The sequence below is a fragment of the Podarcis gaigeae genome, assembly GCF_964106915.1.
Source record: "Podarcis gaigeae genome assembly, chromosome: 1".
NCBI lineage: Eukaryota > Metazoa > Chordata > Lepidosauria > Squamata > Lacertidae > Podarcis > Podarcis gaigeae.
Genome location: NC_139678.1, coordinates 22,479,207 through 22,502,483, shown reverse-complemented (window position 1 = coordinate 22,502,483; position 23,277 = coordinate 22,479,207). Strand labels below are relative to the sequence as shown.

At 43.5% G+C, this 23,277-nt stretch overlaps 1 protein-coding gene across 6 annotated transcripts in view; it reads left to right on the top strand.

Annotated features, from left to right (window-relative positions):
- Positions 1-20,289, top strand: part of RIN3 (Ras and Rab interactor 3) — a 77,167-nt gene extending 56,878 nt beyond the window's left edge. For 2 of the 6 annotated variants that reach the window (XR_014562521.1, XR_014562522.1), the window contains 4 exons: positions 7,814-7,945; positions 15,731-15,894; positions 16,930-18,904; positions 19,000-20,289. Coding sequence is in view for 4 of the 6 variants with exons in the window: in XM_083732480.1 (XP_083588606.1) it covers positions 7,814-7,945; positions 15,731-15,894; positions 16,930-17,238 (605 nt within the window). In the remaining 2 variants the exon portion in view is untranslated. Of the gene's footprint in view, positions 1-7,813; positions 7,946-15,730; positions 15,895-16,770 lie in introns of all 6 variants that reach the window. The other 4 variants (XM_083732482.1, XM_083732483.1, XM_083732480.1 and 1 more) reach the window with 2 other exon arrangements.
- Positions 20,290-23,277: the final 2,988 nt, after the last annotated feature.

The window sequence follows — 23,277 nt, the reverse complement described above, 5'->3', positions numbered from 1 at the left end:
CAATTCCTTTTAACTCTGCATTCAATTATTTAATACCAATTTTTGTCCAAGCGCTGGAGCCCAACCAGAGGCTGATGCTGCAGATAGTTTCCCTAGACTGTAATAGCATAGGGGCTTATAGCACTGGAGAGGGCTTATTTTTAAGCCTCTTATAGATATTTATGAAACAAATGTTTCATGTCATTGAAAAATAGAAATAAATAGGGGAGGCAAGCTGGATTTGGAATAAGGCAATTCTACCTTGAACAAGTGAGACCGCTTCCAATGTCATTGAAGCAGCCGGTGAAGGACCTCTGGATGTTTCTGAGCTCTGTGGTGCGAGCCAGGGGATGAATGTAAAGGAGACAATTGAGTTTGCACAAAATTTCACTCGTTCTCTCTTTCTGCCCTCCCTCCCTCCCTCCCTCCCTCCCTCCATAAAAACAGAAAATCTTGAAATCTTGCATGCATTCCAAGCAATTTCCATATAAAATGCTGGTTTATAAACATTTGGTAGGTTTTTCAAAAGAACTGGAGGAATAGAATCATAGAGTTAAAAGGGATCTTGGAGGCCATCTGCTATAATCAAGGCTAGATGCACAGTCCAGGCTGCAACTACAGCATCCCTGACAGATGTCCAACTTCTGCTTTAAGTGCCTCCAGCATAGGAGAGCTCAAGACATCCTTATCTGCTTTTGAGAAGCACTTAGTGTTAGGAAGTTTCTCCTGGTGCTCAAGGTGAAATCTGCTTCCCTGCAACTTCCGCCCTTTGGTTCCAGTTCTTCCTCTGGAGGACAAATTTTCAAGGGCCAAGGCCAGTCGCTGGGAGCCGTGGGAAGGGAGAATGCTCGCGCACTCAGATCTTGCTTGCAGACTTGCCAGAGGCCACTGTGAGGACAAGATGCTGGGCTTGATGGGTCTTTAGCCTCTGGTCTTATGATGCTGGACACAACATTTTTACAGCACATCACTAAAACGAACCCATGATTGATCTATCAGTATAGACAACTCCCCATTTATGCAGAGGCATACATTCCGAGGCACCATACGTTTAAGTGAAAATGTGGATATTTGAAACTCCATTGAAAAAGCCTGCAAACACCTGTTATGCCCCTGCCCCAACCCTTTTTATGACATTTTTGAGTTATTTCCAGGTTTGGCGATATGTGTGTGTGCACAGTTGCGCACATAGCGGATGTCGCTGCCTGTACTAAATATTTGCACAAGTACATTGACATCTTTCTCTCTTACTCTTACTGTTTCCTGAACCTCCCAAAGATGGGAATGACTTGCCAAGCTCTCAAATGGAATCGAACCCACATTCCCAAAGCCCAGCTCACATTTTGGACCATTATAGCAGGGGTTCCCAAATGGTGGCCGGTGGTGTTTCTGTGAATTCGCAGTTGGAAACAGGAAACAGCACATCCATCGCATTCAGTATTCATATTGATGATTTGTACCTGCATTTTAAAGGCCTCTCTTATTTTTAGCATTGTATTCTGTTGTATTGCAGTCTGAATTTTGTGGAGCACTACAAAACACAATGCACCAGAAATAAAAGAAGCAATACAAATACAATTAGAAATCATAATGCATCTTGCACAGTGCATTACAGTTGCTACAGCAGGGTGCAGGGAGCTAAGTGGTCCATCAAGACCCTTAGCAATTTTCAAGCGGTCTGGCGGGGCGGGGGTGAGTTTGGGAATCAATGTATTATAGATATTGGATGCCACTTAACTACCCTTCTTACTGAGTGTCCTGCACAGGGCTCCATTTTTTCATGCTCACCCACACTGTCACTTTGCAAGGGTCGTATTTAGCATGCTGGGCCTTTATGGATCTCACCCATGAAGCCACTGTGGTATTCGCCAAGCTAGGAGCTGCTTCATGCAGTTCCACTGACAAGGGATGGATAAGGTCTTGCTTTTGTTGTTTGGTCATTCGCCTCTTCCATTTCCGTAGCAGAAGAGGATATTTCTTTTTGCAGTTGTCATATGCGAGGCTTAAATTGCCTCTGAAGCTGTCTTTCACTATTTATGCTAATTTCTGACCATAGCTAATGCGGATGTGGGAAAGAGAATGAGAGATAGTTATGATGTAAATAGGATTCCCCCCCCCCCACCCCGCATTGATTTTAGAGGCACATTAACAAAACAACAAAACCACACACACCCCAGTTGAACTCAGGTGTAAAAATGCTTGTAGAATGCCCGGTGCTGATGAAGATGTCAATCATGGTGAGAGGCAAAAATATTCAGTCCTTTGGATTACGTGTTCCTCATGTTTACTAGCGTAGATACTAAGTCTGCAGTGCATTGTGGGGCAGAAGAATGATGGGCCTGGCTTTTAAGGCTTCTGGGTTCTCTCTCATAAGGAGGACAAGCAACTGCAGAAAAGGGAGAGGTTTCAGAGAGGCATGTGCTGTGTACACCATTTAGGAACAGATTACCGTATTTTTTGCTCTATAAGATTCACTTTTTCCCTCCTAAAAAGTAAGGGGAAATGTGTGTGCGTCTTATGGAGTGAATGCAGGCTGTGCAGCTATCACAGAAGCCAGAACAGCAAGAGGGATTGCTGCTTTCACTGCGCAGCGATCCCTCTTGCTGTTCTGGCTTCTGAGATTCAGAATATTTTTTTTCTTGTTTTCCTCCAAAAACTAGGTACATCTTGTGGTCTGGTATGTCTTATGGAGCAAAAAATACAGTAAGCAGACTTTTGCCGAGTCCACCTAGATCAGCATTGTCTACCCAGACTGTCAGCAGCTATCCATGGTCCTGCAGCAGAGATCCTTCACATCACCTGCAACCTGTCCATTTAACTGGAGATGCTTCACAGCAGTTTCTATATGAAACACAAATGGCTTTGGCCTGGTCTGCACACATTGCAACAGAAATGAGGAGGCAGTTGGATGGGCAGTACTATCTGAGACTGTAGTTGAGGGGTGTCACAATTTTAATGCACCTCTTCCTTTAAAGTTCCCTGCAAACACAACATAGTAGCAAAGGGATGGGATGTTTTATTTCTCTCTGTTATGCTGGTATTCTATTTGCAGGGATATTTTTTGGAGGAGTTTTCAGAACTGTGAATTCCCACCTCTGGTCTGAAATAGGGATGTTGGAAATGGAAGCAGAAATTTTCAGTGTTTGCTTATTCATCCCATGTCTGGAATGGAAATCAGCCTTGTAAATATGGATGCTATTTGCTGTTATTGTTTAAAGTCTGCAAACAATACATAATTGGTTACTCAAAGTAACCCCCGCTCCCTACACATACGATATGCATTGCATTTCCTTTGCCTTGAAATGAATGGTGTGCAACAGTGTAGTTAATTGTGCGGACAGAGAGACAGATAATGTAATTATTGTCAGAAGCCAAAGTGCAGTGGAATGGAAACACTTCTGAGTATTGGAACAGAAATCGACTCCTTCTTACACCCCTAGTCTGAACTGATACCAACTCATCCCCCTCTTCATATGTTGACCATCCTTTATCTGCAAGTTCATTGATCACATGTCATTATACAGTGGTACCTTGAGTTACATACGCTTCAGGTTACATACGCTTCAGGTTACAGACTCCGCTAACCCAGAAATAGTACCTCGGGTTAAGAACTTTGCTTCAGGATGAGAACAGAAATCGTGCTCCAGCTGCACGGCAGCAGCAGGAGGCCCCATTAGCTAAAGTGGTGCTTCAAGTTAAGAACAGTTTCAGGTTAAGAACGGACCTCCAGAACGAATTAAGTTCTTAACCCGAGGTACCACTGTAGATATATTTCAGTTCTAGTCTTTATGCCAGGAAAACAGCTGCAGATAAGTTCTCATATAGTCACTGAAGAGAGATTTAAATTATTGGAGACACTTAAACTGAAACTACATTGTGGCTCCTCCTCCTCCTCCTCCTCCTCCTCTTCCTCCTCCATGACTAAATTCAGAATACAGTACCCCATATGTACCTTTTGACTTATTTAGACATCTTGAGTTATTGGAATCATAGAATTGTAGAGTTAGACGGGACACAAAGGGTCATCTGTTCTGACCCCCTGCAGTGCCTAGCTAGTTGATTAATTAGTTGATTATTTCCAGTTCTCGTAGCAATGCGTATATTATAACTGTTATCACTTACCAGCCTTTATAATACATGCAGGGAAAGGACAAGGGTGAAATTGCAAAAATTGCAAAGTGATCATTTGGAGAAATGTTACCTGTGCTTATTACCAGCTCAGCAAGGGAACACAGCTTAGTAACAACAGCCATATAATGTCAAGCAAAGGTTAGATTTCTTGGGGCAAAACCCACAAAGACTTCTACTCATTAAAATGAGGAAGAGCATTGCAATGGAAAGAGTTAGCTCTTGACTGATCTAGAAGGCCTGCTATACACACATATCAGAACAATATGGAGAAATTCTGGGGTGGCAGATAGGGGACAGTACCGTTTCAGACTGCGGGTGAGTTGTTATGCGTGCGCCATAGACATTTACCTATTTCACTATAGTGGCTTTCCTCTTTGACATTCTTAAGCACATCTGTTTGGCCACTGTGAGAACAGAATGTTGGACTAGATGGACTACTGGCCTGATCCACCAGGCTGCTCTTACGTTCTCTTGTTCAGGTTCCCCTAAACAAAGGAAATTTGCTTAATCTGTGGTGATTATGTGTTTAGAGAATCAAGTAAAGATGTATTGCAAGGAAGAAATGTTTATTAGGCTTCTAGAACGAATATGGAAGAGTTACTCTGTCTAATTCAAGTACAGCTTGACCATCCTTAAGCTTTACATGTTCCCTGCTTCCCCTTGTACAGAGGCTACAAACAGTATCATCCTAATGTAACTGAGCAGATAGGAAAAGTTGTATCTGTGACGTTCTGATATAAGACCTTTCTAGAGTTAATGTAAGAAATTCATAGGTGATTAATGCATACTTTGGCTGGTACAATCAACTCTCTACATCAGGCCCAATCCAGATGGCCACTTAACATTTCACCAAAGAAGAGGAAACGTGTAACCAAAAAAAGAGGACAAGAGAGGATTCAGATCTGCATAAATTTCCATGTGCTAATACATCTGTATGCACACGTATACATAATTACTATAAAGAGAAATACATCTCACTATAGTAGATAAAACTGACCCGGTGACATGAATACTAGGGTTATAACTTTTTTACAACCTCATGCTGTAGCTTAGTTAGATGAACTTTTGCCTAAAAACAAAAGGATGATCTGTCATTTCCAAAGCTTTTGAAAAAAGGTCACCTCAAAATCAGTAAATCAATTTTTGTATTTGCAACTATATAGTGCATTATGTAATGTGCATAGCATACATAATACAATGTACATATAATACAATGTACATCACTTCTTATTGCTTAGAATAAGACAAGGTTGCAGTTTTATCCTCCAATACAGTTTTAGGAAGTTCCAGACAGCTGTAAAATAGTCCCATAAACAGTCCCATAAACTTTTTAAAAGTGCTAATACTTATGAGTAGGATATACGGTGATTACAGCTTTTCATTTCAGGGTGGCCTTTTTTCACAACTCAGAAGAATTAGAACCTTTTTCAGTGTTTCTAAGCAAAAGTTCATCCCTTTATGATACAGGGAATTGTTTTTTTGAGGGGAATCCAAAAAGGTGTAACCGTAGCGCATACCGGCTTGGTCTGCTGTCTAGGTGCTGACTGTTGAAGGGCAATTTCAGGACCCTCCCTGCTCTCCTTGCTTTATATTTAAACTGGACAGCCCTTTGAATAGAGAACTGTTCTCAGTAAAGTAGTAGTAGAAGAAGAAGAATTTGGATTTGATATCCTGCTTTTATCACTACCCTAAGGAGTCTCAAAGCGGCTAACAATCTCCTTTTCCCTTCCTCCCTCACAACAAACACTCTGTGAGGTGAGTGGGGCTGAGAGACTTCAGAGAGGTGTGACTAGCCCAAGGTCACCCAGCAGCTGCATGTGGAGGAGCGGAGACGCGAACCCGGTTCACCAGATTACGAGTCTACCGCTCTTAACCCCTACATTATTATTTCTTCCATTTATACACTGCCTTTCATTGATCAAGAACACAGGGCAGTTCACAACAATAAAAGCAATAACACAACCAGCACAAGCATTTTTAAAATGAAAGGTTTAAAGCATGGCAATACAACAGCAAACAGATCAATACAAGTGACCCCGCACAAAATGTCAGAGCATCCTATTAGCCTGGCTGAATAAATGGCCACTCTAAGGCAGATCTGAAGGAATGCGTTGGCCATATTAACTGCTGATCCTGCCGTTTCATCGATGCCTACTTCTTGCAGCTAAATTCGGCCCTCCATCCACACCAACCTGAGACTTCCTCAGTACCAGAAACTGCAATACTGTACAAAGGAAATATTTTGCCAAAACACCCACTGAACAATGAAGCCTTTTTAAATGTTTGACAACCTGGCTGTGTGTTTTTTGCACAGCAGGAAACATGACTCTCATAACGTGCAGAGCCCAGCTAATAACAGCATAAGATTTTGTTTATAAAGAGAGTCTTAGCACTCAAGCGTTCCACCACTTTGTTTTAACTGAACTGGCTTTCCCTTTCTACATATATTCTCTGGTTTACTTAAAGTTTATTTATTTTTTGATGAGGGAACAGAAGAATATTTATATAAGGCTCCAGCTGAGTATAACCGTCAGCTTCAAATAAAACCCCTGTTGACTTTGCCTGACATATAAGGAAATGTGTTTCATAGGAAATACTTGCAACAAGCCAATGGCCACAAGCTCATGCACAGCTAAGCATGTTTAAGCTTATTGATTTGAATAGACTAAAGTGCCCTTAAACATGGGGTGGAATGTGGCCAGTGAGAATAAAGGGAAGCTTATCTTCTATCACGACAGCAAATTCACGGTGGCTATAATTTTAAAGGACCTTCAACATTTGGTCTTTTAGAGATGGATGGCTGTAATAGTAGTGCGTGGAAGAAAATGACTGTGAACCCTGTAAACAGAAATTGAAGGTTGCTTTTGATGTTATTTTTCTTAATACATAACTCTAAAAACGTTTATAAAGGAAATAACACACACTTTTGGAATGTGCAAAGGTGTGGATGAAAAACTGTCACATACACACTGAGATTCCTAAAGCATATCCACCATTTGTGTGTCTCAGATTTGCACCTGACCATTCACACATTACAAACGATAGATTCAGACTATCCGTTTCTCCTTTCTTGCATTGGCTTACACAGCTGCTCCTGGGCCATTGAAGGGGTCAGTTGCATGACAGAGTTGTTCCAGATCATGCTTTTTCCTTTTGCTTTTTAGCAAGCACTGATTGTAGAAATCCCCTGTACATCTGACTTTTTCATATAAGGTGGAGGCTCATTGCAGGCAGGTTGAGGATGGTGTGGGTATTTGCTCCCTTGGACCAGCCAGCACAGGATTTGGTTGGAACCAGGATGGTGGGCTAGATGGCCTTTGGCCTCATCCAACAAGGCTTCCCTCATGCTCTTAAATTCATTCCAAAATACGATTTTCCAAAATATGGTTCTTTCTCACAGTAATGAAGCCACCGGGAGAGTATGAAAACCTGTACTGCTGGCAAATTCATTTGCACATTTACATCTTCATCAGTCCTGTTTCCTAATCTGTGATTTGGCAGCTATGAAGCACAGCTGCTCTACAAAATCTGTGAGAAGGACTGATTTGCACATTAACCTAGGCTAATGCAGGTTGTGCATGGTGGGGGCCAACTGTTGGGCCCCTGTGCCTTCTCTTCTCTTACTGCATGTTGGTTTTGAATGTTGAAATCAGCTCTTAGCCTGCTCGGTTGTGTTATCTGAATAGGCCTCTTCTTGTTTCAGGGAAGCTTTACGGGGCAGATGACTTCCTCCCGGTGCTCATGTACGTACTTGCCCGCAGTGACCTGCCAGAGGTGCTTCTGAATGTGGAGTACATGATGGAACTCATGGACCCTGCACTGCAGCTGGGTGAAGGTATGAAAGACCTCCTTTGTGGCAGAGGGAGGAGCGAGGGTGGAGGTTCGCAAGGGCACACCCCTGGCAGAAATGAGAATAAGCTGCCCAGCAACCATAATTGTAAATGTTTGTCCCAACTTTACATCTGCTCTTCAGCTGGTGGCCAATGGCAGGGCTGGCACCAGAGGACATTTGCCAAGGCCACCATCCTAACATTGGTTGTGTTTCTACTTTGTACAGAGTATGCAGAAGGATCAAATGCAGCCTAAGAGACTTATTCTGATTATCAATTAAATTTGTATACTGCCCTTCATTCATAGATCTCAGGGTGGTTCACAACATAAAATTGCAATGTAAAAAGCCCAAAGTAGATAATAAAAATAAGAACAACCGCAAACCAATAATCCCTCTTCCCACAATTAAAAGGATGACAGTCAGCCAAAGGCCTGGTTGAAGAGAAACATTTTCTCCTGGTGCCTAAAGCTGCATGATGAAGGCACCAGGTGAGCCTTCCTGGGGAGACCATTGGACAAGTAGGGAGCCACTGCAGAAAAGACCCTACTCATGTGGGCACCCTCCGGACTTCTTGTGGAGGAGGCACACAAAGAAGAATGATCTCAGAGGATGATCTCATGGTCCAGGTCTGTTCATATATGATCAGTGGTGGTCCTTGAGGTATTGCAGTCCTGAGCTGTTTAAAGCTTTATAGGTCAAAACCAGCACTTTGAATTTGACCCAGAAACTAATTGGCAGCCAGTGCATTTGGGCCAGGATTGGCGTCATGTGCTAAAACTGTCTTGTCCCAGTGAGCAACCTGGCCACTGAATTCTGCACCAGCTGAAGTTTCCGAACTATCTTCAGAGGCAGTCCTACGTATAACGCATTGTAGACTACTTCTTCTGGCTCTTCAAGGTTGTGAAGGTCCCACTCAGGGTGCCATCCTAGAGCCACCAAGATCCCCCCTTACTTTTTTTATTTGTTCATTCTTCATCTCCTGAAATCTACAGCCATAATCACAAGAGGCCACTGGGAGCACCAGATTCACATGACAGCAGATGGCCCTTGGATAGTGGATGTGGGAATGCTTTTGGTTTGCACAACAGTTTGATTGTGTGACATAGGTTTTTGGGCTGTTATACCAGAGCCACTTCATACATTGACCTATAGTGGCTTAGAGAGAGAGAGAGAGAGAGAGAGAGAGAGAGAGAGAGAGAGAGAGAGCGCTACCAATCAGGAAATGAATCTGGGACCTTTTGCATGCACAACATGTTCTCTGCCAGTGAGTGAGCTTTTCCCCTCTCTTCTTTCATGTGACCTTAACACTGTGCTCAAGGTTTTGAGGAGGAAGGCATAACTGGACAGACAAATGGAAGGCAGACAAAAGGAACTACTTCTTCACACACAGTTAAACTATGGAATTCCTTGCCACAAAATGGAGTGATTTCCTTCAACTTGGGTGGCTTTGAAAGAGGATTTGACAAGTGTTTGGAGGATAAGACTTGTTGGCTACTGGCCATAATGGCTTTATATTACCTTCAGAATCAAAGGCTGTATGCTTCTGTATTCCAGTTTCTGGGGAGCACAAGCATCAGAGTACCACAACACTCCTGTCCTGCTTCTGACCTCATAGGAGTCTAGTTGGCCACTGGGAGAGTAGGATGATGGGCTAGATAGACCTTTGGTCTCCTCCACCAGGACTCTTCTCATGTTTCCATTAGGGATGTCAAAGGATTCCAATTCGCTCCGCTTTGGGGAGCAAGCCTATCCATTTCGGACCACCAGACCCATGCACGGCCCAGAACATACATATGTGGAATTTCCCATATGATGAACTGATGTATGCTAGGGTCTGGCAACATGCTCAAAAGATGTTGCCTTCTTTTTTAAAAAAAGTTTTACAGCTGCTTGGAGCAGCTAGTAACTTCTTTTTTAAAAAATATATTTATTAGCAGTTTTTTAAATTAATAACAATACAATAAACAATACAATGTAACATATCTCTTGACATAACTTTCTTATCTTCTTTGGACTCCCTCACATCTCCCGCTCCTGCTTTCCTTACTCAAAAAAGATTTTTTTCAGCAAATTTATCCCCTTGTTTTCATTCTTATTATCTAATTTTCCATTATTATATCTCTAGTTTTAAATATCCTTTGTTCAAATCTTAAAGAATTAAATATAACCTAAAAATTCTCCAAATTTTTTTCTTTTCTTAAATTTAACTTATCTTCATATATCGCTTCATCTAGCTTAATGGTGCCCAGTTGTTTATATTCTAGCATCCTTCTTAACATTCATATAGTTTACAATATTTTTGTAGGTAAGTCTTGAATTTCTTCCAGTCTTCTTCCAGCGTCTCTTCTCCCAGGTCTCGGATTCTGCCAGTCATCTCAGCTAGTTCCATATAGTCTATCAGTTGCATCTGCCATTCCTCCAGTGTGGGTAAATCTTGGGTTTTCCAATGCTTAGCAACGAGTATCCTTGCTGCTGTTGTTGCAGGAGCAGCTAGTAACTTCATTGTGGTAAAGAAGGCCATTTGAAATCTTCATAGGAAGCCACTGTGCATCATAATGTGCGTCCTTTCCTGGGGAATCATGCGGAGAAGATGGCTACCTTTTCTTCTGTATGTTGTGTCCCTGGTAGCCTTACAAGGATGTTATAGATTTTTAAAAAATATTTTTAAAAAGAAAATCTGCACATAAGTTGGACAGACCAGCCCATTTATTATTACTATTTTGCATATAGGAGAAAGCAACATGGGACAGAAATAGGCCGATTTGCCCATCTATGCCTTCCATCACAAAGAAGAGTTGAGTGTATATTTACGACGACAACATCAGAGTATAATTAAGGCTAATTACTAAAAAATATATATATCTGGCTCTTCCTCTAAGGAGCTCTGAATAGGATACGATGGGCTCCTCTGAAATGTGGTATTCCATCTGGATTTGGCCAGATCCCAGGCTTGATTAGTTGTAAAGACAGAACAGCATCAAACACCTTCATGCAGCACTTTTGCAGGAGCACCACAGCAGGGCTGGACACCCAGTTTTTTAACTGAGGCGGTGCCTGTTCTGCCCCCACCTCCACGTCCTTCAGGAACTGGTTCCCCCACCAACACATCAGTCTGTATATCTTTGAAGACCAAGGTTTCTGGGAGGGCTTTAATTGTCACACTGATTAAAAGTGCTGTATCTTTAGTAACTTGCCACCTGGTCATATGCCCCAGGGATCCCCAAGGACACTTGCGCAAATAAATAGGTCCCTTTGACAGTGTTGCTGCCTAGGTAATAAAAGCCTAGTGATGCCCCTGAAGGGAGCAGAACATGCATTTGGAAAGATATTGTTGTGAATTGTTGCAGTGCTTATTTTGCATACGTTTGGAGTTTTGCATAGAAAGGCCATAGTTCAGCCTTCCCCAATTTGGTGCCCTCCAGCTGTTTCAGAGTATAATCCCCATCGTCCTCCGCCATTGGCCCTGCTGGCTGTGGATGATGGGCATCATAGTCTAGGGCTCCAGGTTGTGGGAGGCTGTCACAGATTGCACCTCTTACATTTCATGACCTTTTGGCCTCGTTCTTCATGCCATTTATCCCTCTACACCTCTGTCTCTGTGTGTGCACAGGTTGCTCTCAGATGGTGTGCAATCTACCCCATGAAAGCTCATCACACTGTAAACGCCCCATTGAGTTCAGTGGGGCTTGCTTAAATGCGTGGGGCTGCGCTGTAAATCTGCCAGCGTACGCTGTTCTGCTCCAGGTCCTTTGCTGTTGTTGTTTCACTGCAGCAGCCGAACCCAGCTACCCTTCAGGGGAAACTTAAGTGAGTCTCCAAACACATCAGCTGCTGCGTTTTAAGAGCAATCCATTCTTCTGAAAATATTGTTCTCCAGTGAAATGTCAGCCAAATTTATTTACAATGCAATCCTAACCGTGTCCACTCAGAACTTGTAAGTCCCATTGAATTCAATATATCCATAGAAATTGGCATATGCAATGTTTCCGGTGGTGCGTTCTCTCTCTCTCTCTCTCTCTCTCTCTCTCTCTCTCTCTCTCTCTCTCTCTTGCTACCCTCCATGTGGGCAGGTGGTGGTGGCATTTGTCTTTAATGGGTTCAACCTGGACACAGTTTAGGCAAATACATACATGGGGGAAGTCCCTTTGATTATAACAGGATAGATAATTATGTGCTTAACTTTTTTTCTTTTGGATTCAGTGGGGCTTAATTTGTGATCAGATATGCTTCTTATTATTTAGGGTTTATTAAAATCATTCCCCTCCCCTAAAAGCAGTACAGCAGGCTTTAAAATGCAGCTGGCAAAATTAGGGCTGCCTGTGATATTTAGTTGTTGCATCAAATTGGTTAGATTGGCCAAAAATATTTGAGCTTTTGAGGTGTTTTATTTATCAGGCAGTAGATTTAAAAATAAAATAAAGTCATTAATTGTTTTTTAGACAAGTGTTGACAAAAAAATGTTGAGTGGCTAGAGTTCATTAGCCTCCTCTCTTGCCAAGGAGAGGGTGCTTCTGCTGAGGAGAATTATTCTTCAACACCTAATAATAAAAAATCCAAAAATTATTTCCTTCAGAAATATTGTTTTATTCACCTGCTGCTTTGGCATTAGTTCAGCAATCAGTCTATTAATTAAATTGATTAATTTAATCAGCGAAAATGTTTACAGTTAATGGACTTGCAGTGCAATCACATGCATTTCTACTCAGAAGTAGAAAAAATAGGACTTACTCCCAGGTAAGTGGGACCTCTGGGTATAGGCTGGTGTGTTAATAACAACAACAACAATTGATTGCAGCCTTACTCCCAGGAAACCGTGTACAGGATTGCAATATTTGAGCCTTTTTAGTCAACTGACTAAATACAACTCTAATTATAATTCAGACAAATAGAATTCAAGAAGGATCAGACCCACCTCTCTAGTAGGAATTGCTAGATCTTGGAAGATTCTTATCCAGATTCCGTAAATAACATAACAGATAATCTGTTGGATTGTGAACAGCTTCTGCAACAGCAAAAGCACACACACACACTCTCCACTTCACGTGTGCAAATAAACTAGCACAATGTTATTAGCAAATGGGTAGATGGGCACTAAATTACTATTTAAGAGGGAAGAGCTCTAACAATGGAGAGAAGAAATACTTGGGATGCGGAATTTTGCAAAACATCTGCCAAAGGGGAATGTTTGTACCTCTTGAGTTAGATGGAACTGGAAGGAACCAGAAAGTGGAGTGCTAATTAGGTACAACTAGTGGCAAGCTGCATGATAAGGTGATGTTCCTTACACTATTTTGAATAGCAGATTGTGCAAGGATAAACCCAATCTATCTTCCTGCAACTCCATTGTTGGTTCCAGAATTGTATGTTGCTTGGGTGCCATCTGCTGGCCACTTCCAATGATAGTAATATTTCAATATTTGCGTTTTCAGTCAGTCATTAACCATCATGTCTCCCTTTAAGGATTCAGGTTCCCCTCCTCTCCTGGCATCATGGGCATAGGCAAGGGGCTGCCCCTCCCTAAATCAATAAAAATATATAAAAATACATAGCTAACTGAGGGCCTGTCCCCCCAACAAAAATCCTGGCTACATCCATGCCTGGCACATAGCAACATATCTCCCTACGCCAGCCAGAATAATTGCTTTTCTTGCTACCTTTATTCTCAATGACTGTCTCAAGGATATTAGTGGTGATGGCAGCAGCGGCAGGTGCCTGTAACTTATCCCTGCCCAACTAAACTTCCTTTGCAGGGACCGGCACCGTCATTCAGCCACAGTGAAATATGCAATGAGGCGGCAAAGCACTTTGTATTTTATAGCAGCTGTATTCTGCAACCTATAAAGACTGGTGTTTTATCGCAGGTGTATTCTGCAACCTTTTCTTGATGAAATACAATGCATTAGTGGTGGAATCATTCTGCTTTATTAGTTGTTCTGAGATGCCTACCACATTAATGCTGTCCGGAAGAAGCACAGCAAAAGTGGGACAGCCTCCGCTCTCCCCTCCCAATCCCCCCAACATTTGTGGTTTGGAAAGTTACAGGATTTCAGCGGAAGTAACAGCATATGCACTGGATGGAAAGGAGCACCCCAAAACATTTGCAGCCACTAATAGTATTCAAAGAAGTTGTGAAGTGAGAAGTTAGGTGGAGCTTGTTGACAGACAGAAAGAAAGAAAGAAAGAAACAATTTGGGGATTGCTGGGAACTGTTTGAATCTCCTCTTGAAAATTGGTGTGATCTCCTCTTATGTACAAACCGATTTGTTACAAGAGAGAGATACCGTATTTTTCGCCCTATAGGACGCACTTTTCCCCCTCCAAAAATGAAGGGGAAATGTGTGTGCATCCTATGGGGCAAATGCAGGCTTCAGGAAGCTATCTGCAAGCCTGCGGAGCCCGGCGGGAACTCCCGCGGCACTGTGCACCCCGGGCTTAGGGCAGCTATCCGCAAGCCCCCCCCCAAAAAATAAGTGCGCCCTGTGGGCCGGTGTGCCCTATAGGGCAATAAATATGGTATATAATTACCCAGAAGACCTTACATCCTTTTGGCAGAAGTCTTTTAATTCCCTTTGCCACCTTTGATCTACAAAGTGTATTCTGCACTGTGCAGAAGAGAACTGCCAGCGTCTCTGTAACAGCAGCTCTGCCTCTCCTAAGCTGTGGACCAGTTCACAGATTCCAGCTGGCATTGTCCCTTACCATGTTAAGGCTCACTATACTGCTTTTTTTTTTTAATAATCTCTTTTAACCTGGCTCCCATTTAGCAATATTTACTTCGGTTGGTGAGAGGCCCATACCCTGAGGTTGGATAGTCATTTGCGTGGCAAGTTCCCACCCCTCCCCAATGGAAATAAAGACACATGACACAATTATTAAGGTTAATGGGCTAAATAAAGCCACAACTTTATTGGTTACAGGTGATGAGTGGTATTGGCTTAGGCACTGGTCCTAACCAACTATATCCGGCTTCAGCCCATCCGCTTGAAATCCGGGGAGGTTAACCACCAGTAGGGGGAGTCCTGCTGATGCACATCAACTAGGAACTCCCCCTGGGGTCACCGCTCGGGGGCGTGCCTTAGGCCCTCACCTCCATAGGCTTCAGACAGGGCCACGCCCCCCAGAATCCTTTATCGGACTACCCTTCAATATGCGGGGCAGGTGATGGCGCTTCCTCCCCATTTTCCATCTACATAACACTACCAATACCAATGCCTAACCGCCAATACTAAGAAAGTTGTGATGATTTGCTATGAGGTAGGCGAAAACCAAGTGGCTGGTGCCAATTTGCCAATTTGCCCTCAACGGCGACCAACCAAGGTCCATAGCAAGGTCAAGGAAGGGAAACTTTAGAGGGCAGGAGGGTGGGAAACAGGAGCAGCTGGCGGCAAAAAGAGGGAGATCCCCGGCCGTGCCTGCATTTAATAGGGCAGGTCACACCCCCTGAGCCAGCCGATTGGCTAGCCAGGGGGTGACGCAGCCAGGGATTCCCCCAATCGCGCACGTGGTGGGGGCATGAAGCCCGCAACACCACCTCCTTTGCAGGGCGGAAGTGGCTATGTCAGAAATTCTTTTGCATTGCAGGGGTTTGGACTAGATGACCCTTGGGGTCCCTTCTAACTTTACAATCCTATGATCACATATAACCTCCCCCATCACATCGTGAACACAGGTAAACTTGAGTGCACAATATAAAGGATGTCTAGAGGGGTCGTGTGTTGCATGAAGCAGTACAAAATCAAGACCAAGTGGTTTGGGCTCTAACTTTTCTTCTTTTTCTTTTTTTGCTAGGCTCCTACTATTTAATCACTACTTATGGGGCGGTAGAGCTTATCAAGAGCTATGATAAGATCACAGTCACTCGGCAGCTGAGCTCAGAGGTCCAAGATTCCATTCACCGCTGGGAGAGAAGGAGAACGCTTAACAAAGCCCGGGCTTCCCGATCATCTGTTCAGGTTAGCAGATAAATAAATGAAGGAGAGCAATCTATGTTAACTTCATTATTCATTAACTTACAAATGTAACAAGGAGAGGCCACAAATCACATTAGTGAGGATGAAATTGGCATCCTAGCTTACTTCAGCTTGTTGGTTTATTATTTGTAAGCTGCAGTGAGAGCCTGTGGTTTAGGGTGGCACGCATACATTTCAGAGAGAAAGAGAAGCTAATTTTAAGTTCAAAGGCAGTTTTCAGCATCTTGTCCTTCAACCACATGGTGGCAGCAAAGCTCCCTTTTGCTGCAGGAATAAAATACCATATTGGCTCTCTTCACCAGAACCAAGGCTGTGTATTCACTATGCCTTTAAAGCACAGCCTTTCCCTCCAGGAATTCTGGGCACTCTTTGTTTGTTGTAAACACGGCCCTATTCCCCGGCCTCAAGGGATTTACAGTCTAAAACTCAGCTGGGAGAGAGTCCCTCAGATACTTGGCATAACATGCCAACTCATAGTCCCCATCTGCACAATACATTTAAACAGTTGATTGAGAGACCCTTATTCCCCTCACAGAACTACAGTTTCCAAAGTGGTTTAACCGACAGTCTTTTCTCCCTAGGAAACTCTGAGAATTATAGCTCTGTGAGGGAAATGGGGGCCTCTAGTCTTGACAACTCTCAGCACCCTAAACACACTGTAGGTTCTTTAAGGGAAGCCATGATTTAAAAGTATAGCGCAGATTGGGCCTCAGTCGTCCCTTCTACAGGCTGAAGGTGTCTAATTCCTTCAAACTTTCCACATGACAGCCATTCGGATATTTGACGGTGGCTGTGGTACCTCTTAATCATCTAATCTCCAAGCTAAACAAACCTAACTCTTTCAACTTTTCTTTATAGGACTTGATATCCAGGCCCTTCGCCATCTTCACAGCCTTTATTGCTCATCAATAGTATGTTGTTGATTATGATAGATTCACAGTATCTATTAGTGATCACTATCTATCAATTGTCATTTTAATATCTATGGATAACATAACCCACGCTCCTTGTTTCCAGGATTTCATCACAATCTCCTTTATGGAGGCTGAGGCGAACACCAGGACGCTGGCCTACCGAACTGACTCAACAACGCACCAGCTGAACCAGCAGTGCGCTGAGAAATTCGAAGTCCCAGAGCCTCAGAACTATGGGCTGTTTGTTCAGGTTGACGACAAGAACCTGCGGCTAGATGATGACGCCCTTCCTCACCGCATCAAATCCCACCTCCTGAGCAAAGAGCCCAAGCCGACTTTCCATTTTATTTATAAGGAGACAGGCGGAGAGGAACCACCAGTTCCCATTATCAAGGACCCAGATGTTTTATAACAGCAAAGCTGTTCTCTTGTAGCAGACTCGTTCAAACAGCCGTGGCATTTTTCATTTCAAAACTTCCTGATCTCCACCAGGTCACAGGAGCACAGCAAAGTGCATCTTCTGAGCGGAATGGTGATGGTCGAAAGCCTATGCAAATCTTCATCTGGGGCATTTCCTCAACAGAATTCATTTTCCACAGTAAATTGAATATTCCAAGCCGCTTTCACTCTTGGAGCGGGGGGGGGGGGGGTTGGACTTGAACAATTCAGAACCTTAAAACGTGAGCAAATGATGTAACTTTTGTGACAGCTGCCCTGGTACAAAGTAGGTAGGTTTGTGGTTATGGGCAAATGGCAATATATCAATCTATCCAGTTATCAAATCAACAGTATTATCAGAGAAGATCCGCCAAAGAAAATTCAAATAGGCTTCCTTGTAGTAGTAAAAAAAGATAATAAAGTGAATGTATGTGGCGTCCTTTCCTTTCCCATCCAAGGAAACAAACTTGGGACCAGCTTGCTGTTTCATGCAAACCAAGTATTCATGGTTTTTTTCTCGCCTAACAAATCATGACGACAATAATTATAATTTTATTATTTACACCCCACCCATCTGGCTGGGTTTCCCCAGCTACTCTGGGCTGCTTAAGGCATATCTAAAAACATAATAAAAACATAAGGACTTAAAAACTTCCCTAAACAGGGCTGCCTTCAGATGTCTTCTAAAAGTCAGATAGTTGTTTATTTCCTTGACATTTGAAGGAAGGGTGTTCCACTGGGAGGGCACCACTACCGAGAAGGCCCTCTGCCTGGTAAGCCAAGCAACGAACCATAAGTGGTAGTTCACACATAATGGCTTGTTTTCCTGGTTTGTTTTACCTCTATCCAGGAAATTAGGGGTAGGGGAGGAGCACCATCAAGACTTTTGAATAGCATATACTAGCACAAATCTTTGCATTAAACAGATCATAATTTGAGCTATGGTTTAACGTGACATGTGAACCACTTTTGACAAGACTCCAACATTTCCCACCTAACCCTCCCCACTGGTAAGGCAAACCCTGGATATAAAAGTTATGTGCCTGCATAAAATTAAGTTTAAATAGACATTTTTAAAAGAATGCTCCCCCCCCCCCCCAGGTGTTTCTTTCCTACTCTTCCTTGTAACATTTAGTTCAGGAATAGGAAGAATTTGACCCTTCAGAGCTTGCTAAGCTACACTTCCCATCAGCCTTAGCAAGCATGGCCAATGGCCAGAGATGATGGGAATTGTAGTTCAGAAACATCTGGAGGGCCAGAGGTTCCACACAACCAATTTAGTTGGAAAAGAAACGTGTGAAATGATTATGTCCATTGCTCCAGCTTTGCCTTGCATCATTGGCTGTTGGTGACAGAGTAGCATGTAGTACAGTGATTCCATGTGGCTTTTTCACAAGCAAAAGACACAGAGCTGACACACGTGTAGAAACGATGAGGGTTTTTTAATTATTCCACCGAGGACACAAATCAGAACCGAGAATCAGATCACACAGTGTGATGGAAATGTTTTCGTCTTGAATCCACATCGAAGTCACTTCTCTTTACCTTCCACGAACATCCCACCTAACAGTTTAAGGGCAGGCAGTTTTACACGGAGCGAGGGAGGCAGAAGTAGAGGAAGAGAAAGGTGCACAGAGAAAGTGGCGACAAAGAGAGACTTGAGAAGCAACAGCCAGTTATGGGAATTCTGTGTTCTGTAACAATGAAAGTGAAATGTTCAGAGTTAAAATTGGAGGGCTGGGGCTGGGGGGGGTGTGTGTCTGTGTAACACCATATGCAGCTTTTGAGATGCTACTGCTGAGATAAATGGTGCATATTCTTCTGCTGTTGGTCACCCTGTGTGGATAAAATGTGGGGGTCTTTTAGAAGTCTGTACAGCGGCCACAAAAACAAACCTAGGCAGCCTGGATGTAAGTTGTACAGCTCAGTACAGATGATGTTTGCAGCATAACCTTATAATCACACAATGCATACAGTCTTCCGATATTAAAAAATACACCCCCTGAGTGAATAATATTGGCCTTGTACATGTGGCTAATTAATTATTACTCCCAACCCCTCTGTTCATTTTAGTTGTAGCAACTTCCATGATCTATTATATGTGTTACACAGTTTTTCTGAGCAGAGAAGTTGTAAGTGGGCTGCCGACTGCTGGGTCATATTTTGCATCAGTGACTTGAGTAAGATGTGCAGACATTGTTTCCTGCTGTGCAGGAAACAATGCCCTAGAAGAACGGTGTTGCTGGTCTACCTCTGTGACAATTCTGCAATGAAAAGTGCGCTGGGGGCGTAACCTATCCCTAGAGCTCTAGGTTAGAGTTAAGCTGTCTAAAAGCATTAGAAACAGATTGGCCACCCATTCACCCTGGGAAGCTGCTCCATAATTTTCTAAAGCACACAGTTACGTCCGACCCACTGACTGCTCCCTGTCTGTTGAGGCATGAGCTGTTAAAGAGCTTGAAATCAACCAGTTCTTTAGGAAGTTAGCTACTATGCTGGACTGATCTGATGATATCTTGAGGAGAAAGGGCCTTTTCTGTCACTTTATAAAAGGCGCATCTTCCAACAATGTGTTCTTTTCTTTCGTATAGAAATATTTCATCTCCACCTTAGATATACAGAAGCAGTTTATCAAAACTGTTGCAGTAATGCCTGTTTATGTGTATTTATTTCCCTGTGTCACTGTATGTATTTTGAGCAATGTCTGGTTCATAATCAAAGACTTTGGAGGCACAAATGCTCGCCGCAGTAATTTTGCTTGGGTCCTCTGCAACAGCTCAAATAAAGAAAGTCAAAGGTCACTGGGTGGCCTCTCAGCTATCACCCAACCTTTTGTACTCAGGGCCTGGAAATGAATCCTCTAACTGTGTTGCCTGTTTAATCTTCTAACGATGCTGTATTGCTGTGTGATGTTATAATATAAAGCCATGCTGTTTAAAAAAGTTGTCATTGCTAACGTTCCTCCAAGAAAAACTGCTCCTGTTCCAAAACGTTTGACCTTGGCATTAAAATCCCAGACAAAAGGCTTTGGTTTTCCTTAAATGTCACTGCAATCCTTTTCTCCCTGGAAAAAAAAATTGAGTCCCTGCAGAAGTTAGGGCATCTTCTTTGGCGATCACGCGTAGCTAAGTAAGATTGTCTGCCATAAACACAGTCTTAATGGTGTGTCCGTAGGTGACTGTGGAGGCCAATTCTGGATCCACACATCCTTCCACAGGGGGACATGAGTTTCCAGGTGAGAGCTGATCATGGTGAGGGTTTGCCAAATGTGCCTTTCAACTGTAGCAGGAACCCCCCCACCCCAATCATTCTGTTTGTATAAACTTCACACTCACACACTACATACGCCACATTTCTGTTATAAATTCATAGAAAATCAACCATACATTGGATTTGCACTGTTCCATTTTTATTTTACTCCCAATGACAAGAACTAACAAAGGGGGGTGACTTAGTCAGCCATAATCCCTTCACTGTCTCAGCACATACACTGGAGCCCTGCCCATGCCAACCCTGATGATCCCAGACAGAAGACAATCAAGATCACAAAGAACTTGCATATGGGAGTGGATTCAACATGGACTGAAACAAAGGACACTGATCAGATCTTCCCTCAGGGGGCAGGAAACTGCAAACTCCCCCTTGTCCTCTGGAAAGTACTCATGGGGAGGGGGAAAGGAGGAACCAGCCAGGTGACAAGACACTCATGTTACCACCAACTCCTCCCTCAGCCCTCCTTTCTGTAATGTGCGCCTCCCTCAACTCCTCCTTTCTGTAATGTATGCCTCCCACAACCCCTCCTTTCTGTAATGTATGCATGATGTTTCTGGGGGTGGGCTAGACCTAGAGGAGGGGAATTTCAAAAGTTTTTATAAGACCTTGCACACTATTCTTCTGGGTCTTTCCTCTCTCCTGCACGTGAGGGGAATACCCTGTTGCAACAGTTCAATAAAGGCCAAGCCTACAGGCTGCTGTTTTGCTCCAAGTTATCCTGGTTGGTGTCTTTGTTTTGTCCAAGGGAGCCCTCGGATTTTTCCTGTAACAGTTTTGGCGACCGTGCTCAGGGACACTTGGTTCTCCTGCAAAGGTGAGAGGGGAGATAGACAGGATCGGGCGCCACTGGGCAAGCTTAGCCCAGGGATCCTTCTTCCTCTCCCTGCCTCCTCTTTGCGGGCGGTAATCAATCGTCACCAAAAGCCCAACCAGGGGGAGCAAAGGCGAGGTCAAGCCGGCTAAAAAGAAAAGGATCCCGGGATCCGCGGGGGACACATTCAAACGTGAGTATGGTTTGAAGTAAATACATTGGGAGGGGGTGGAGAAGCAGCGTCCCCACGACAGCCAGACTTTCCTTCTTTCATTTCTGACGTTCCCTCCCGGGGTCGTCCAGGAACGTCTTAAACTCTCCCCTTTTCTCCCCCGATTCTCCCCTTTCGGAGGGTGGCCAGGGAGGTCGCGGAACTTTACTGTCTGATGTTGCCTTTCGGAGTCGTCTAGGAACATCAAAACCTTTCCCTTTCTCTCCCCCCAATTTCTTTCGCGGAACGTGTCCTGGGAAATTGTGGTACTTTTACTGTTTTCCGGCGTTACCTCTCGGGGTCGTCCAGGGACGCCTTAATCTCTCTATCCCTTTTCTCCCCCGTTTTCCGTCTTAGAATTGAGTCCAGGAAAGCGTGGCTCTTTACTGTTTTTCTCTGACGTTCCTCTCTCGGAGTCGTCCAGAGGCGTCCCTCAAAGCTCTCTCTCTCTCTCTCTCTCTCTCTCTCTCTCTCTCTCTCTCTCCTCTAGTTATGCAAACAAAGCCGCCCCTGCTGCCTGGCGACCTTTGTTAGGGATGACCCGGGTACGTCAGAACGCAAGGTTGTTTGTTTCCTTTCCAAACCTTCATTTTCTCGGGCCTTAATCTGGCATTGCACTGCGCAAGCGTCCAGTAGGGGTTCCGAACTTAGTCTCAACGGCTAGGCAGGAGGCTGTCGTGGAGGGTAGAGGGGGGAATTGGGGCCCCACACTAGGATTAGTCTTGTAAGCAGCACTGAGGTAAAGGAATTCCGGGTAGAGAGACCCGTGGTTTGAGGTTCCGGGCAGAGAGACCCGTGGTTTGAGGTTCCGGGCAGAGACCCGTGGTTTTGTTTCAGGTTCAGGTTTGCGATTTCCAGAAATTAATTCGTGGTTTATAGATAAGTAGGAATTGTGTTAGTCAAGGGTACTTTGAGTACTGAAAGGATCTTTTATCTGTCCCCCCTTTCTTTCCCATTGCCCCTCTTCCCTTGTGTGTGTGCGTCCACTCTTTCTGTCTTTAGCGTACTTCGTTAATGAAAAGAAAAAAAGAAAAAAAAGCCTAAAATAACATATGAGAGAATGGGAGCTCACTAAACACCCTAGCTGGACTCCTCCTGGCAACACAGCTTCCATGAAGCCTTTTTGCCCCGGAGAGGATTCTAATATGCCCCTCCAGCTTGTCATCTCCAATTGGAAAAAAAAAATAAAAAAAAAAAAATAAAGGGGCAAAATGGTCTTTCCAAGTACAAAGTACGAGACCATTGTAACTTTTAGTGGGTGGATTAGGCCCACCACCTGGAACCCAGGGCACAGTGGCCACCCCAGGGATCCTTCAACAAAATCAGGGTTTGAACCCTTAGGGAGAGCTGAACACATCAAATTTGTGGTGTTAAACTATAACCTAAAGCTAGAACATGAAACCGTAAATTTAATGGTGCTCAGAAAGCAGTAGATATAATAACAGCCCAGCCTGAGAGCCCACACATTAGAGATCTTAGTTTCTCTTGGAAAAAAAAAAAGGATAAGAGATGTACTCAAAGATTTGGAATATTAAAAGGGTTTGTGTTTACATTGGCTCCGGCATCCACAGACTGTTCTTAAATGCACATAGTTTTTAAATTGCAAGCATGCTTCAAAATTTTAAATCTAAGAAAGCCATGTTGGGCCTCATCAATCTTAAACAGGACCAAAAAATAAATAACTTTAAAAAAAAATCATTAGAATGAAGTGTGCAAAT